This window comes from Nasonia vitripennis, chromosome 5 (genome assembly GCF_009193385.2).
Source record: "Nasonia vitripennis strain AsymCx chromosome 5, Nvit_psr_1.1, whole genome shotgun sequence".
Lineage (NCBI taxonomy): Eukaryota > Metazoa > Arthropoda > Insecta > Hymenoptera > Pteromalidae > Nasonia > Nasonia vitripennis.
The window spans coordinates 3,159,663-3,175,963 of record NC_045761.1 but is presented as its reverse complement, the minus strand read 5'-3'; the positions used below and the strand labels follow the sequence as shown (position 1 = coordinate 3,175,963).

The 16,301-nt window shown below is 46.5% G+C and overlaps 2 protein-coding genes across 7 annotated transcripts in view; one reads left to right on the top strand and one right to left on the bottom strand.

Annotated features, from left to right (window-relative positions):
- Window positions 1-5,262, top strand: part of LOC100123509 (calmodulin-like) — a 46,420-nt gene extending 41,158 nt beyond the window's left edge. Inside the window, exons 6-8 of one of the 2 annotated variants that reach the window (XM_016986798.3) lie at window positions 458-548; window positions 2,237-2,293; window positions 2,612-5,262. In XM_016986798.3, coding sequence (XP_016842287.1) covers window positions 458-548; window positions 2,237-2,293; window positions 2,612-2,715 — 252 coding nt within the window. In that variant the 3' untranslated portion in view covers window positions 2,716-5,262. The remainder of the gene's footprint in view (window positions 1-457; window positions 549-2,236; window positions 2,294-2,611) is intronic. The other variant, NM_001134318.1, reaches the window with a different exon arrangement.
- Window positions 5,263-5,468: 206 nt separating this feature from the next.
- The window catches only part of LOC100123495, a 37,935-nt gene continuing 27,102 nt past the window's right edge, over window positions 5,469-16,301 (bottom strand). Inside the window, exons 2-11 of one of the 5 annotated variants that reach the window (XM_032600335.1) lie at window positions 14,843-14,978; window positions 13,848-14,043; window positions 13,026-13,564; window positions 12,671-12,937; window positions 12,057-12,599; window positions 11,638-11,903; window positions 11,187-11,555; window positions 10,739-11,111; window positions 8,890-10,183; window positions 5,469-8,806 (exon numbers count right to left, since the gene is read on the bottom strand). In XM_032600335.1, the coding sequence (XP_032456226.1) occupies window positions 8,525-8,806; window positions 8,890-10,183; window positions 10,739-11,111; window positions 11,187-11,555; window positions 11,638-11,903; window positions 12,057-12,599; window positions 12,671-12,937; window positions 13,026-13,564; window positions 13,848-14,043; window positions 14,843-14,978 (4,265 nt within the window). In that variant the 3' untranslated portion in view covers window positions 5,469-8,524. Of the gene's footprint in view, window positions 8,810-8,889; window positions 10,184-10,738; window positions 11,112-11,186; window positions 11,556-11,637; window positions 11,922-12,056; window positions 12,600-12,670; window positions 12,938-13,025; window positions 13,565-13,847; window positions 14,044-14,842; window positions 14,979-16,301 lie in introns of all 5 variants that reach the window. The other 4 variants (XM_008203747.4, XM_003425257.5, XM_008203746.4 and 1 more) reach the window with 4 other exon arrangements.

Sequence of the window (16,301 nt, the reverse complement as noted above, 5' to 3'; positions counted from 1 at the left end):
ATTGTTATGCGAGCCGGATCTCGCCGCTATTCCGACTCTAATCGTTTTACTAAGACGAACGAGTTTGCTCTTCTTTCCTCGCCTCGTCCTTCCCCCCCCCCCCCCCCCCTCTCTCTCCCTCTCTCTACGCGAAGAACAAACGAAGAGGGATTTTACCCGCCCCTTATACCTGTGCGACGAGTATTATATTTCGATGATTAATTTTCCTTCCGATAAAAATTGCATAAGCTGGGCAAGTAGTGCAGAACGGATGATAAGGTATGCAAATACGTCTCGGAAAAGTTCACGCGGGAGATTTAAACGAAGACGCCGTAAATATATAAAATCGATCTCCCATATACTTGTACGATACTATGAATCATTAATAATGCGCGAGTCAAGCATGCACACACACACACGGCAATCGATCAATTAAACCCGCCTCGATTACATCAGCCCTTGCACAATCATGTTGCAGGTGTTCGACAAGCGCAACCGCGGCTACATAACCGCCTCGGATCTGCGGGCGGTGCTGCAGTGCCTGGGCGAGGATCTCTCCGAGGAGGAAAGTAAGTCAACATAGCCTTATAGAATATAAAAGTCACCGTCGCGCTGTCCCTCTCCCCTTTTTGATGAATGTACACAGGTATAAAAGAAAAGCTTCTCGAAACTTGCCTCGTGTGCATAAAAGCTAACCGCGACGCGCGCAGGTCTGAATCAAAGGCGGAATGAATTATGCCCATAACTGATGCTGACTGCCCCGGGAGTTTAGCGCCTCGTAAAGGAGCGCCGACTCGGATTTTTGCACCCGCTCTCGGGCTATAATAACAATAACGCCCCTGCTGCCGGCGGTGGCCGTTAAAGTCGCAACTTTGCTCGCTATGCGTATATTATACGCGCGAGGGCTGATGTTTTCCGAGATTAACGTGCCGGGCTTCTTTGTAGAGAGAGAGAGAGAAAGTTGAGCTTTCTTTTCTCATCCGTTTCGCGGATCCAAAGTCAAAGGGAGGGCTAATGGTTGATATTCGACGCTCGAGGGATTAATATCGAGAACGATATTTCGTTAATGAAAAAAATTATCGCGTGTCCGGAGTATATTAGACTCGCTCTTTCGGCGCAGTTTTTTTCCCGATGAAAATTAAAAAGTTTTTACTCGATGAAAAACTTTCGTTCATTAGCTGGTGCGCGCTATTAACGAGGCGCGCAACAGTTTTTAATGAGAACCGACGAAACGGCTCCGATTGCAGCGGGCGAACTCTCGGAAAATAATTTGATTGTGGCACATTCTTGAGAAATTTTTCATCCGACGACTCCTGCACTCTTCGCTGGTCGATTAAACGAAGCAAATATCGACTGTCGGGTATTCAACGATTGATCTTGGAGTAAAATTATAGCGAGAACGGCGACAACGTCCGCGAGCATAACAGTTCCATACTTCATCGTTCAACGCGGCGACTTTTCAACTCGAACCGCTGGGAACATTGCCGCGGGACAACTGAGAGATTTTACGACGAAAATCGCTCGATATTCGAATATTACTCCCGCGAAATCTCCCTTGGAAAAAATCTCTCCTCATCGTCGAACTTTGCATTTTTAACCTCGTTACGATCGTGATCCGCTGTGAGAGAACAGTAGCACAGGGTATAAGGTCCAAGTTGGCCACTCAGAGCCAGTCCGACCCTCAACGATAATCCCTACATATCGAGGGAGCCGCAGCTCTACTTCGGCGCTTTTGAATTGCAAATCTCGAAACTCGCATCACCGAAATCTGCCTCGTCCATACCAAAATTCCAACGGCCGATACACGCGAAATGAGGCCGAACTAATGAAAATCTCTCGGCGGAAGCTTCTATTTTTTTTTCGTTGATATAACGCAGCTCTCGTTGCCGCGCGTTTTATATTTTCATCGCATCGCCGACTTATGAACCGGCGCATTGATTCGCGGAAAAGGGGCCGTATCGGCTGTGCATCTTGGGGATACCCTGTACGTGGCTGCGATAAATTCCGCGGCAAAATAATTGACGCGACGCGGAGACTGGAGTCTCTCCCTCTTAATACTTTCCTTTACACGACACGCGAGCATGACGCGATGGCTCGTGAGACGAATCGAACGACTTATGGATCGACAATTGCTCCACGTTATAGAAAGGAGTGTAACATCAGACATCGCAATTTCACTCACGACCCCAGCCCGTGAAATGCATTTATTTATGTCATGTTGCGCACACGCATGATGGTATTTCTCTGTATGTTGCAGTCGAGGACATGATCAAGGAGGTGGACGTGGACGGTGACGGCCGAATCGATTTCTATGGTAAGAGGAAATCGGGCAAAAGCTCATTTTCGTTTTATACCTCGCGCGTCGTGCGCCCGAGCTACATAAAACAGTGTATGTCGTCGGAGCCGAGAAGTCGCTGGAGTGTCAGGAGCAGTGCCTCTGCGCTTTGATCTGGAAAGAAATGAATTCAGAGACACGTCTCTGCTGTAGCATGACTCGGTACACGCGACTACCCTCTGCGACGATGACGTATATACATACTTATTATGTAGAGCTGGCTGTGGAATTGATATTTCGCGTCAGAAATATAATGTAAAATAAAAATTAAAGCAATACATCACCGTCTGTTCGCAGAATTCGTGCGCGCACTGGGTGAGCCAGGAATCGAGGGCGACGACGACGAGGACGACGAGGACGAGGATGATGCCGCAGCGGCGCAATCGCCAACGTCGCCTTAAAGCCTCGCTCCCCACGCTGAAATCTGCCGATAAGAATGAAAACTCAATGGGAAAAAGACGCAAGCACGCGTGTGCATTCGAGAGGGAAAAGATTTACGGAGGCGCTTTTACGCCGCGTCATCTGCCACGCCGCTCGTCGGCTATTAAGACTTTCGAACGTTTATATTGAAAACGGCTGGCGTGCGTCGACGACGAAAAAGGAACGAAAAAAAAAGCGAAAAACAAACGGAGGGACGAGCGCTAACTCGAGCCGTCGTAAAAGCGCACAGAGGGGGGGGGGGGGATAGCGTAAATCTCCGGCGCTGTTTTAATATCCATACGCAGCTATGTGTGTAACGCACATAGGCACTTTTCATTGTGACTGAGGCCGAGAGCTGCGTATACGAGTGCGTGTGTGTGTGTGTGTGTGACTGTTCTTGGCTTTTCGCGGATTTTTTTGTTTCTTCGTTTTACGACTACTACTCGCCGGGCGTGAAAAGTTGGCTTTTTTGAATTCGGCCCTTGGACAAAGAGAGGAAGCCAGCGTTTTCCGGGTACGGTTATTGAGAGAGGGAGAGAGAAGACCTGTGCGAAAGAACGATCAAAGTACGCTGGAATTTTGGCGAACGAGTTTCCGAAGTAACTAAGAAAGAAGGTCGAAAGAAGTTTCAGCGCACTTTTTGTTTCTCGAACGAAATTTTACGACTTTGCCCTGCATAGTGGATACATATTTGCATTTTTGTCTATGAAGCAATCGATCTTTTTTAACGCGCTTAAAGGCCTTTTTCCGATTCTACGATGGACAGACACGAATACCCGCGTTTACCCTTGTGTGCTATAGCTGTGTATGGAGAAGGTCGAAAGAAGCGTCGTTTAAAAAAGTCCACCGTATTTCTATGATCGAGAAAAAAAACAATTAAAAGTATGTTATAAAGACGACTTACCTTTTTAAGTGTGACGAGCTACTGATAATCGATAAATCGTATAGTCATATTGCATTAACGGATGAAGACGCACGTTGATTAAAGATAATCCATATATATATATATATATATATGAAAACTTTTCCCTCTTGACGAATTATAGATTAAACTAAATCAAATTCAAACGTAGTAGATGTCAAAATTTCGATGAAAATCTCGATTGTCCTGGTCGAGCGATGTACTGACTTCGAAGATGCGCAAAGGAGCTTCTCTATGAGAAAGACCATTGCATCGATTATATATATATATGAATATAAATATGTTGTAAGATGTCATCGTTGACTTATCTCATTCTGCAGGCTTTAGACGTATTGAATGATAAAGAAAATCAATCGATCAAATCGTTCCATTCAGGAGCAAAATTTAAAACGCTAATTCGCAGCTACTACTACTTATATTATAGAACTCACGCACGAATTTCTCAATTTTCATAAAAAGACTTTTTCGACTATCGCGTGTGCGCACATTATAAAAACGATGTAAATCAAATGTATATTTGAAATCAAAAGATTGTGACCTGGCTGTTGATTCTTCGACTATATATTTCCTAATCCAAAGTAAACACTAGCGAGTTTTTGGTTTCACAAACTCCATAATTTTTGCCTTTCGTACGTTATAACAATGTGGGTGTGATACAACATCAATCTGCCTGGTCTCATAATTCACAGCTTATAAATATGAATTCGCGGCAACACTGATGTGACAAAGGTTTTTCGGGTCAACGATTTCGCGATCAAATTAATCGTATATTGTATTGAGTACGATAATGACGTCGTTTGGTGAACTGGCCACGTTGATTTTTCATGGATTTACAAAGAAAAGCATGTTGAACAAAGACTCGCTAACGTTGGAATTAAAGATACAAAAATACATTTGAATCAATAGGTATATAAATATGCGTGTATATTGTGTAAGCTCAATGCATCGTCACGTACTCTGCTCGTTCATTTTGTTATGATGACGCTTTTCTACGTGGAGGAGTGCACTGGCAAACTCACACTCATGAGCAGAGTGTCGACAGCTCACTTGATAAAAGAAAAAAAGGTCGTTAATCAAGCACGTGATTGATTTTTCTGGTGGATCGACATTTGAATTTGTGATATGCTGCAATATTATTGTAGTGAACTATATTATATACAAATTGGCTCTAATACTGTTGAATATTATGAGATTATATATTTTACGTTTCCCTTTTTTTCATTATACGTATTTTATACTCCTCTCTATATATATGCGCGATTACATCTATATGACCAGTAGGAGAAAACTAGGGCTCTGGAAGTTAATTATTATGTTTTCCTTCTGAATTTTCTAACAGAAATTGTTAGAACATGTTTGAACATGACGAAAATTAACGAAAAATAGCCTACAGCTTTCAGGACCTCAGTTATATTGGACCATATAAGTATTTGGTTTAGAAAAATTCGTTGCTCGAACACAGTACTGACAAACTACCTGTATTTATCTAAGTGTAATTCTAGTTACAATTAAAATTACAACAGGTTATTTCTTCTCCGTTTCAGCATATGCATATATAAATATATATCTATTTTAAGAATTCAATAAATCACTAATAAATTACAAACTTGCCAAACTCGTTGTTACTCTGTATACTTTTCCCGTTCGATGCACACTTTCGAGTATTGTGATGAGCAAATGTAAAGGTATATGAGAAAAAGAAAGTAAATTTTTATTAAGTTCGTTTTTATTAGCGATAAATAAACTTACATATCTATACAATAACAATGTAGTACTCTCATAACTCTCAGAAAATATAAGATCTATCCGTAATAATTCGTAAGTGATTCTTTATTTAGTTTTACATCATCCGACACAAACAAACTCGCCGCGCACCGACGATCCAACGAAGTAGAGCTTAAAAGCGTTTCAATAATCACAATTGGATCAATTAATTTAATTTATATACTTACATTTAATTATTAATATAACATATACAATATACAGTTCCTAATCATCGTCTTAATTACTCGAAGGCTTAGTCTTTTTCACGTGTTTCGGGGTCCCCTTCGTTCGACCGTCCAGCGCAGCGAGTCGCGCAAAAATACACCGCATCTCTGTATATCTACGTTTGATTAAATTGTTATTTTTTGCATTTTTTTCAATGTATACACATTTTTTATGTAAAAAGTCGCGTGGCCCATTTGGAAAGCAGGTAAGTGGAACAACGTTTACGATTATAAATTACTACTATATATGCGCTCCTCTGCCTACTTCATCAGAATAATTATGTATTCTTGATTTTTATTTTTTAACAATAAAGTACGTGGAAGAAAATTCGTTGTGGACATGTCTAAGTTTTCTTCATTGTATAATAATGACATGATCCCTTTTTCTTAGATCATGCTTGGTCTTTTGAGTTACCATCAGTTCTTTGAAATTTTGCCCATCTTTTTTCAATAAAACGTTATTCCATGCTTGTCACGAAATTTCCTTCACAATACTTGAATAAATCGATTCATTCACGTATATAAGACACAATATAGTCTTACCATAACAGCGAAAACAGATAAAGTATTACAAGAACTCTGTATTTACTTTGCCGCCTTAAATAACATGTAAAATAAAATAAAAAGTAAATCATGATCATGGCATTGAAACACTATATATCCGTAAAGTAAACAATACATTTCAAATCCTAAATATAGATATATTTATACGAAATGTCATTAACAAACTATGTACCGTAGCACTCGCTCTTCGTTCGCACTAGCGTTTGTCCATTCTCTCACCAATTCGTTTATTTACGATCAAGATCAGAACAAACAAATAAATTTATAATAATATTATTAATTTGCGCGAGGCTTCATCTAATATATTATACATAACGCCGATACACAGCCGCAGAGCACAATAACTCAAACGAAATGAAAGAACGAAGAGACGCGTGTGTGCCGTCGATTCAAATGCGCTTTGCACCAACATACTATGCGTGCATTATTTCATTAACGTCGCGAGTCGACCACGAACAAATTTGAGTTCCGTTGCTTGACGCTGCAATGACACAGCTACTCAAATCGAATACATTATACATCCGATCGACGACACGAAGACTGAACGCGCGCCAGAGTACACTTTTAATTTGTCCATGCCTCCAAGCACCATTTATCAAATATTTACACTTTATATCAATTAATTAGTTTATCGACAGACTTCCAAGTCTGGTCGTGTAAGCCCTGCAGCGGAAATAGACTTGTCATTTATTAAAATCATGTTTCATACACGGGACATCGTCGCAGATATCTTGAATACTGTTTTTACTTTACTCTACATAACCACCAAAAACCAAACGTTCGTGTCGTTTTAACATCCGACATTTACAATGTTATCTCTTGTTTCTCGAGAAAAGAAGTCGTTATTTACAAGGAAATCGGAGAAAAGTATGCTTTTTCTAGTTCAGTGTTTCCGCTAAATAGCAACTGCGCAATGTTCTTCATTCTCGATTACGACAGAAGGTCGCCGCTTTATCATGACCGCCATAAAGAGCACGACTTTGAGACGAATCGAGCTGTAAAATGCTGATGCTTGCGGTTGACTAGCCGATCAAAAAAATTTTTCTTAGCTTTAAAAGCGATAAGCTGTCAATCTCGTCGATTCTTGTTTACATCGTTTAAAAGCATTTATAGCTTTTAACGATCGCCAAATTAGAACCACAGAGTCTCGAGTAAATATCTCTCTGATGACTTGGTTCTTTCAACGCGATCGTGGACTCGACTTATAAAAAATGTATAGCCTTTTCAAGATAAAGGCTATACGCGTCTTTTCCTTTTTCAAAGCACTCCCTCTCTTAAAAACGCAAAGGCCTCTGAGACAGATTATTGCTGCCAACTCTACTGTAAAAGGAATTCAGACCAGAGTTTTCATTCTATATTTTTTTCACTCATATCACAAACCTTTTACATTAAAAAACAACACATATATGTCTCTGTCAAGAAATGCTGACATTACTTCGATGTGCTCTCGAATATTATAAGTAATAAAAGACCGTCGGGGTTATAGCCGCACCTTTCAAGAAAGACTGAAAAAAATCAATTTTGACAAAATCATCAATATAATCAATCATTTTCCATGATGGAAAAAGCATTCATGAAAAAACTCCCACACACCGCACAAGCCAGGCAGTGTTGTCATGTTCTCGTACTTCATAATAGGAGCATCGCATCACATACCAATAACAAATGTATAAAACGTTTCTCGTACATTATAACAACTAAATGATAAACAAAAGAAGAGAATAGACATAGGAACAAACATTCGAAAAAGATTTCGCAAGCAAGTGCTTCATTCTTCTCGCACTCCATGATTCCAGCCTCGAAACGCTCGAAATAGCGATTACGTTTGTGTATATAGAAAAATACAAAAAAGAACATGGCTAATGAAAATTTACAATGAAAGAAATATCACTCGGTGGCACATTACGAATTTTTGTCAGACGATTCTTTTAAGTTTTCTCGGTATTTTCAAATTTTCTTACAAGAGTAATACATGCAGGATTCGCTCGTTTCCCCACATGTCTTCTAATAATCATCGCAAAGAAACGCACTCAAAGTTTATTATTGAGTTTAATAACCACTCTCTCACATTATTCACAATTGTTTTTTTTTATCTATACGTTTTTAACGACTTATCTAGGAATCCTCCTCATCTTAAAAAAAAAATAAAAAAAAAAATACTTCCCCCACGAGATTCTTTCCACTCGTCCTGTCGATTCATCGTGTATAACGCGGAATGTGCGTCGCACCTTAATTCTGTCGTACGGCATGTCCGAGCCGCTTGGCCGCGAAGAGACTTCTGCGCTTCGAGGTCCAGTCGACCTCGCTCGATGACTTTCACAAGACGGGCTCCTCGTCGGTCTCATCGCTGTCATCCGTTCTCTGCTGCTGTGAAGTCGACGAAGAGGTCGAGCTGAACGACGTGGCGGACGAGGAGGTGACCAATGGCACCGCGCTGAACGAGTTGGTACGCGGTCGCCTGTGCTGCTGACGTTTCTGCTGGGGTGGCTCGTTATCTGCACCCAAGCTCTGAGCCGATATCAGGGGACGAAGAGCTGAACGTAACGACCAGTAGAGTCGTGGGTAAGAAAGCTCGTGTCGACTTATCAGCTCGGTCTTCTTCTGAAACGGTAAGTAAGATCGTTAGAATTCATGGCATACATAAAGAGATATTAATCTGTCGAAGATGTCTATGAGCGTACCTGGAGAGTCTCTTGGGAAGCCTCGGGCACATCCTTGACGATAGGGAGCTTTCTGCTCTCGACGAACTGCCGTAGCGCCTTCTCCCTCACGTAGACGAAGGGTCGGATGACCCTGAGCGCCTGTTCCCGGATGTAGTAGTGCGCCTTCATAGTCCTGAGCTTTCCGTTGTTGAATACCGAGCCGAGGAATCCCTCGGTGAGGTCATCCAAATTTTGTCCCAACGCTAGGACGTTATAGTTGTTCTTCTTGGCCAACGCGTATAGCTTAGCTCTCGTCGACTTTTCGCAGAAGCTCGTGCAAGGCCCCGTTGTCTTCGCTACGCTCTGAGCTTCGTCATCGGTCTGCGCCTTGGCCACCGTGGGTTCTTCGTAGAAATAGGGGACATTGAGGGCCTTCAAGTAGGCCATCGACTCGAGCGGATCCTGGCTGTCCAGAGCCACGCTGGCCACTCCAATCTCGAAGTCCACACCCTTGGACCTCGCGTAGAATCTGTACTGATGCAGTGTGTGGAGAAGCATGAGCGAGCTTCTTCCATTAGGCGCCAAGCAAAGCAGCACTCGATCGCTGTCCTTGATCATTTCGAACTCCTGCATGGCTTCGACCGTCGGCTTCCAAATGTTCTTTGGCGGGCAGTGCCACTGATTCGGACCAACCTGCTGTTGCTGCTGCTCCTCTCCGCTGTTGTCGGTGTTCTCCGAGCTACTGAGCTGCTGCTGCGATGCTGAGAAAAAGATCTCATCGTCTTCGGATAAGTCGTCGTTAGTTGTAGTACGGCTCTGCTTGCACATAGTCAGGGTGTTCCCGCTGCCGTTGGAGAACCTGGGCCTGCGCATGCAGCAGCCGTTACTGTTGGACTCGGCGCTGCTGCTCCGTCCGAGCTCCGGCACTGAGCCGTCGACCGAACGATCACTGTCATGGAAGGACAGGTTGATACCGCTGTCCTGCGAGCTGACTGAGTTCACCGCGGAGTAGATCTTAGGCAGAGCTTTCTCGTGCTCGCTGTCCTCGTCGTCGGTGTTGTTGCCGTTGCTAGTCGATGTCGCAGTAGTGGTCTTGCTGTCGACGATGTCGCGCGGAGCGTCTGTCGTCGGGCTGGGCTTGACCACGTAGATCACGGTCTCGTCGGAAGAGCACTCGGAGGACATCTTGCTGTCGTGTTGCGAGAGTTCGCTGACTTTACTGCCAGGAAGCACCGGTGTGCGCGAACGAGACGCCGCCTGGGTCGGCAGAATCATGCGACGACGCTCCGCTGGCGACTGGCAGCCAGAGGAGGACTTGTCGTCAGGAGAGTATCTGAAAAAAATCGAAGTAGACGTTAGGCTGATGTTGAAACGATCAGAGGTGGGGATATAGTGAAGATAGCAATTGCCGAGAGAGATTGTTGGCGTGACGTGTGAAGTAGACTTGAAGGATTGTCTCATTCTCAGAAAACGTGTTATTGCAGTGAAACATTTGGACTGGAGAACAACACCACACGATAAAGTTTTCATTTGCCGAAGGGATTTCTAATAACGATGCTCGATTCGAAAATGTGAATGAGATTCGCGGATGAATTAGAAATGCCTTCGGCAAACTTAATATTATATTCGAAGATGTAATCACCAATTTAACGATTCGTCGGAGTCAAACTTCATCGTGGGTAGCGCGCATATGTCATCAAGCACTGAAAATGAAGATTGTTTTCTTATTTTTCTGAATGAAAGCTCTCGCTGCATCGGAAACTCGTAGAAATTTCCTCGAAGTGTGACTCAATACAACCAAGTATGGTTTGAATGTGCCCACCACCACAATCGATGAAACCAGATGACAATAATAAAAAAAATCTCGTACATCGATAATCAGACTCACCTATGGAGTCCGTCGACCGAGTTGACCATGCACCTGATCTCGGACTTGACCTCGCTGGCCATCTCCTTTGAAAACTCCATGAGGTACTCGGCAATGTCGCTAGCCGAGAAGGAATCGTGATGCTGTTGCTGTTGATGTCGTGCATGATGCAGACTCGACTCCGAAACGCTGCTCTCTGATAGAGCGTCGTCGACCTTGGAGATCACCTCGCGGATCTCGGACTTGATCTCGGTGGCTAGCTCTTTGGTGACCTCTTTGAGATAGGCGCGCAGGTCGTCCTCGGAGCTGTGACTCATGGCACAGGACAATACGGGAGAAGAACGGCCCAGACGGTTGACGTTCATCGCCGAATCGAAGGAAGACGAGATGGAGCCTAGTTCGAAGTTCAAAATTAATGTTGATCTTGGTTTTACAGCGTCAAAGACAAAGTCATTAGTAGCTAACTTACCAGGTGAAGTAGTTGGCACATGTCCGAGCGACGAAGCCGATCTTCCAGGACTGCCATTCGCTTCGGACTCGAGGGATCCGTTGAGCTCGGTCTGGCTGCTGCAGCTGCAGTGCCGATGCCTGCTCTGCGAGTTGGCTGTAGCGATGCCAAGACTGGCGAGAGTTTGAGGACTGAGAGGAATCGGCACCGGCGAACTGGTACCACCTCCGGAACCACTTCTCGCCCGACAGCTGGATGTACTACCCAGAGAGTTGCATCGCGCCCGCGCGAACGACGGTGAATCTGTGCTGCTGGTACCAGTATTGGTACTAGCAGTTCTCGACTGCTGCTCATCGTTGATCAATCGGGTCACTGTGGGGGAGCCCGAACCTGGAGAATCCAATGTCTCAATGAGCTTGCAAGCAAAGGAGACAACGAGAGATATTCGTGATAAAAGTTATTGACAACTCACCCAATATACCAGCAGCCGCAGTGGTGACGGCCTCACCGACAGCGAACCTGATGCTGGGCATCGGCGATCCGGGACAGGTGGCTGGTGACTTCTGGCCAACGACCCCACTGATTTGAGTCTCCTCGTCGTCGGTCTCGCTGTTCTTGGCCGCGTTGTTACGTGCTCTACGAAGTTCTGCCGTATAGCTGAGAGCTGGTAGACTTCGATGACGGGGTGAGTTCGGCGAGACTGGTGGGTTGCCGGTACGAGGCACGTCGCTGTTGAGCCTGCGAATGCCCAGACTGCTGACAGGTGGAAAACAAGAGAGAAGGCCGATCAGCCCGGTTAGACAGATGACAGAGAGCTGTACTGATCGGGGCGTACGACGAAGAAAATAGGAGGACAAGAGATAGAGAGGCTCAATCAGGATGTAAACTCACCATGACGCCTCGAGGAGCGCGATCCTGTAGCTCGTCGGATCGAATGGCACGTGATGCTTGACGTTCTGCGAGTGTCCCAGGAGCAGGTCCTGCGCCTCGTGCGGCAGCATGAACCACCTCAAGGCCTCGCTCTTTTCATCGAAGAAGACACTCCTGTCGATCTGCATGGGATACCTCTGCGCCATCTTTCTCGATCTGTTGAATATGTTCCTGGCCGTCTGCAGACAGTCGGCGTGACTCTGGGGGAAGACGCCAGGTCCGGACACGCGACGCTCGGAAGCGCTCATGCGGCCGTCGGTGTAGCGTATCGAGCCGAGCCAGCGGCGGTCTTTGAAGACGCTGTTGGTGTGGTGTCGCCACTCGCCGGTCTCAGGGTTGAGAACGTACTGCGGCAAGAGCTTCCAGCCCTCGGTCGCCACCATCTTCAGAGCCTCGAGCACGAAGGCCACCTCCGCCTCGGACATGAAGTACGGGAAGGTGAGGCGGGCGAAGCCCGGGCGCAGCGTCTCGGCGTTCGACTCGTCGCGGCCGCCGTTCTGGCAACTGGAGAATCGCAAATGTCTTTTAGCAAAGGTATTTTTCCAACAAAACGAACTTAATTGCGCGCAACTCACCTCTGAAGCAAAAGCGCCTCGTACTCCTTGGCGAGCTTCTCGTCGATGCCCATGAGATCGTGGGCGTATCGACCGGCACAAGCGCAGCCGCCTCTCGCCTGGACTCCGAAGACGTCGTTGAGGACGGCGCAGACGAAATTGTGGTGAAGGTAGGTGCCACGAGGGTGGCGCACCATAAACGAGAAAGTGGGCAGGCGCTTGACGCTCTGCGAGCTGTAGCCCAGCAGGATGAGCTCGGGTATCGTGCGCACGTGCGATAGCACTTGCCTGTAAACGAGAGTTAAGTATACATCAGTTTTCATTCGTGCACACGTTCACGTTAAAATCGAACAATCCCAAGTGTGTATATTCTCACCTCAAGATCTTATCCTGTCGCGAGGCGATGGCCTGGTGCGTGAGGTTCTCCTTTAGCTGCACGGCGAGTCCGCATCGAATGGCCTCAACGACCCCACCGGTCCCGCTCTCATCCCTGACCTCCGGGTCTCTCAGATACCTGTGCGAGTCCCTCATGTCCTCCGCGCTGACGTCCTCACCAAGAAGCGATCGCTTGGCCACTAGAACACCGGGCGACTGGGCACCTCCTATGAATTTGTGTCCCGCGAAGATGATCGCGTCCTTGTGCACCGTCGTCTCGCCGACGCCCGGCAGATGCGGGTTCATCTCCATCTTGACGTATGGGGCAGCGGACGTGTAGTCCCAGATGCTGAGGGCTCCGTGTTGTCGGAGCAGCAGCGTCGTGGCCACGTCGTCGGCCAGGACACCGGTTATGCAGCTGGCTGCGCTGAAGTAGCCGACCAGTCTCGAGGATGGATTCTCGGTGCGCTCCTTGCTGAGCTTGCGCTCCAGGTCGTTCAGGTCCAGGAATCCTTCTCTGGTCTCGTCTATCCGCACCAGCTGCAACGCATGAATTTTATTGAGAAATTGCGTGCTAATGTGTACTACGCAGTATACGGTTCACGGCAAAAAAATAAATAAAGCAAGCTGTAAAGATAAGCGGCCCGCGCGCGAGCGCTTGATAAATTTTCAACTCGAAAATAAAAACGAGCTTTTTACGATGACCGGTGAGTCATATCGGCCGGCGATAAAGCCCGCTTCCTTTCTCGAACGCGCAGAGAAGACTTACGATGTATTATGAGCACTTTTGAGCGAACGTTTTAGAATTGGAAAGAAAACTCACCCTAACGCCGTACTCCCTCCAGGGCTTGAGGTTCGCGTGGTGCTCGTAGGGCCCGACGAAGACGGTCGTCGGTGTGGCGAGGTCCAGGTGACGCAGAAGCGTCCGCAGAGCTCCAGCAGTGCCCTGGCCCGTGAACAGCACCGCATCCTGTTCGCCTGCTCCAACCGCGTGTCTGACTATGTCCCTCGCCTCGTGCCTTTGGAAAAAAAGCAAATAGCGATGTTGGAATCGTATAACTGAAGAAAAAGGCCTCGTTCCTTGGGAAATCGATGGGAAAGTGTATCCGTCTCTGTCTCCACTGACGAGCGATGCATCGGTATTAATAGAAAAGCAAAACTACACCGCCACGATATTCGGGCCACTTATACGCCACTCGAGAGAGAGAGAGAGAGAGAGGGCACAGGTATTCACCCCGCTCTACATACCCTCTAGATACTCGCGGCTCGCGTCACAACAAAGGTCGGCACAAAGAAAAGTATATAGCCGGCTCTCTCTCTCTCTCTCTCTCTCTCTCTCTCTCTCTCTCTCTCTCTCTCTCTCTCGGGGGTAGTACATACAGCGAGCGAGAGGAAGACAAAGGACGACGGCGCCTATTGTCCGTCGCGCTGTTGCTACTAGTTCTGCCTGGATCTCTCCGGTACATGACACACACAGCGCGTCCTTTGTGGATCTCTATACGTCATCGGAGGGATGTGCCGAGGAATATAGGTCAACGCGCCTACCACACTACGTCGTCGCTGCGATGTTTATTACGTAGCTAGAGCGACAGCTTAAGCATACATTATACAAGGTCCAGCGAGAATCGATATAACGCGCTGGTGCTTTTTCGGGTGTACTCTGCTGCGGAGATCGTCCCGCCCGAGGACGATCGATCCGGGACACGTGGTCCTGGGATGATAAGGCCTTGATTGCGCATCAGCCACCGCTGGCGTGTATAGGGAGAAAGAGACAAAGGAGCGAGATATCGAGCGATTGAAATATGTGAAGGTGTTTACCTGAAGAGCGAGGACTGCAGGCTGCATATCGACGTGGAAGCCCGGGTGTCGCCGAGATAAGGCAGTACTTCCTTGACGATGTAGTCCTCCAGAAACTGCAGCGATCTGCCTGTCGCCGTGTAGTCGCAGTAGACGACTGAAATCAAACGATGCTTATCAATGTACAATGTCATTCATATCGCGCTTCATCCATTCACAGCTCGTTCATTCGCAAAAGCGCAAAAATATAACGCCGCTCGCAGGGACTAATTGAATCAAAGGAAAGCCCGTAAGCCGAAGGCGCCTTTGAGAGAGACACTCCCTCGGCGACTAAATCTACGCCGCTTCGGAATACCCACAAGCATCGTCGAGCGCGACTATTTGCAGATCCGCGCTGCACACGTGTCTTCCACCGCCAAAAGAAAGACCGACGGCGCTCTCGCTTCCGCTACTTACTCTCTCCCCTATTGCTATTTTCGAAGTCGGCGCCGCTCCTTACACTCTCGCACACTCTGTTTACCGCGCGTCGGCCGTTAATATAATCCCCGCGAAGATCGAGAGCGGCCCGTGTACTTTCGTTGCATAATATCGGCGATGACGTCACGTTACGTACGTACACGGCCTATCGCTCGCGCATATCCCTCTCCGGTTATACGTAAGCCGATTGATTCGTCTTCTCCGCTGCGCTACTTAGCCGATTTATCTTCCGGCTTTTTTCCGCCGGGGGGTTATAAGATATACTTATTCTCTCTTTTATTTCTCCATTTTTTCACAGCGATAACTCGCTATCTCGATAGACACGTTGAACCGTGTCGACAGTGAGCGAGCTGTTTTGCAGTATAGAGCCGGTCTCAATATCGCGAAGCGCGTGAAAAGTTTGATTGCGATTTGATCGATGCTTTTTGTTTTCCTTTCTCGAAATAGTTTGTTATCGAAAGGGCTGCGCATCGAGAGAATAAGCCAAGAGTCCGAAGACGTCATCAGGAGGTGGCTCCTATTTATAGGCGGAAAAATTTCGAGCATCGCCCGAAGGGATATACTTATACGCGAGAGAGAGAGAGAGAGAGAGAGAGAGAGAGCCATTGACTGTGCATCAGCGACAATACTACTGGGCATCTGCCAGCATCACCAGTCGGTGTCGGGTGTGTCATAAAGAGCCGGTCTTTAGCACGCGATTTCTTACTCTTTTTTCTCGTCGATCCAGAAAATTTTCAGACCCGTTATAATTTATGCAGAAACCGCGACAGCTCATCGCGAGGCTATTCTCGGATGCATCTCGCTACACTGAAAGGTGCCAAGGCGATATTTACACTCTGTTTGCCGAAATATAAAACGCAGTGTACTCGCTCTCGCGAAATACGGCAGGCTCTTTTCGGTCCGCGCGCGTCGTTAAAAGTAAATTTGCTCGTCGGCGAGTGTGTGCATGTGAATTACGTACTCTGAAAGGACGGCTATTTGCGGAGAAGATCATTGCATTAGC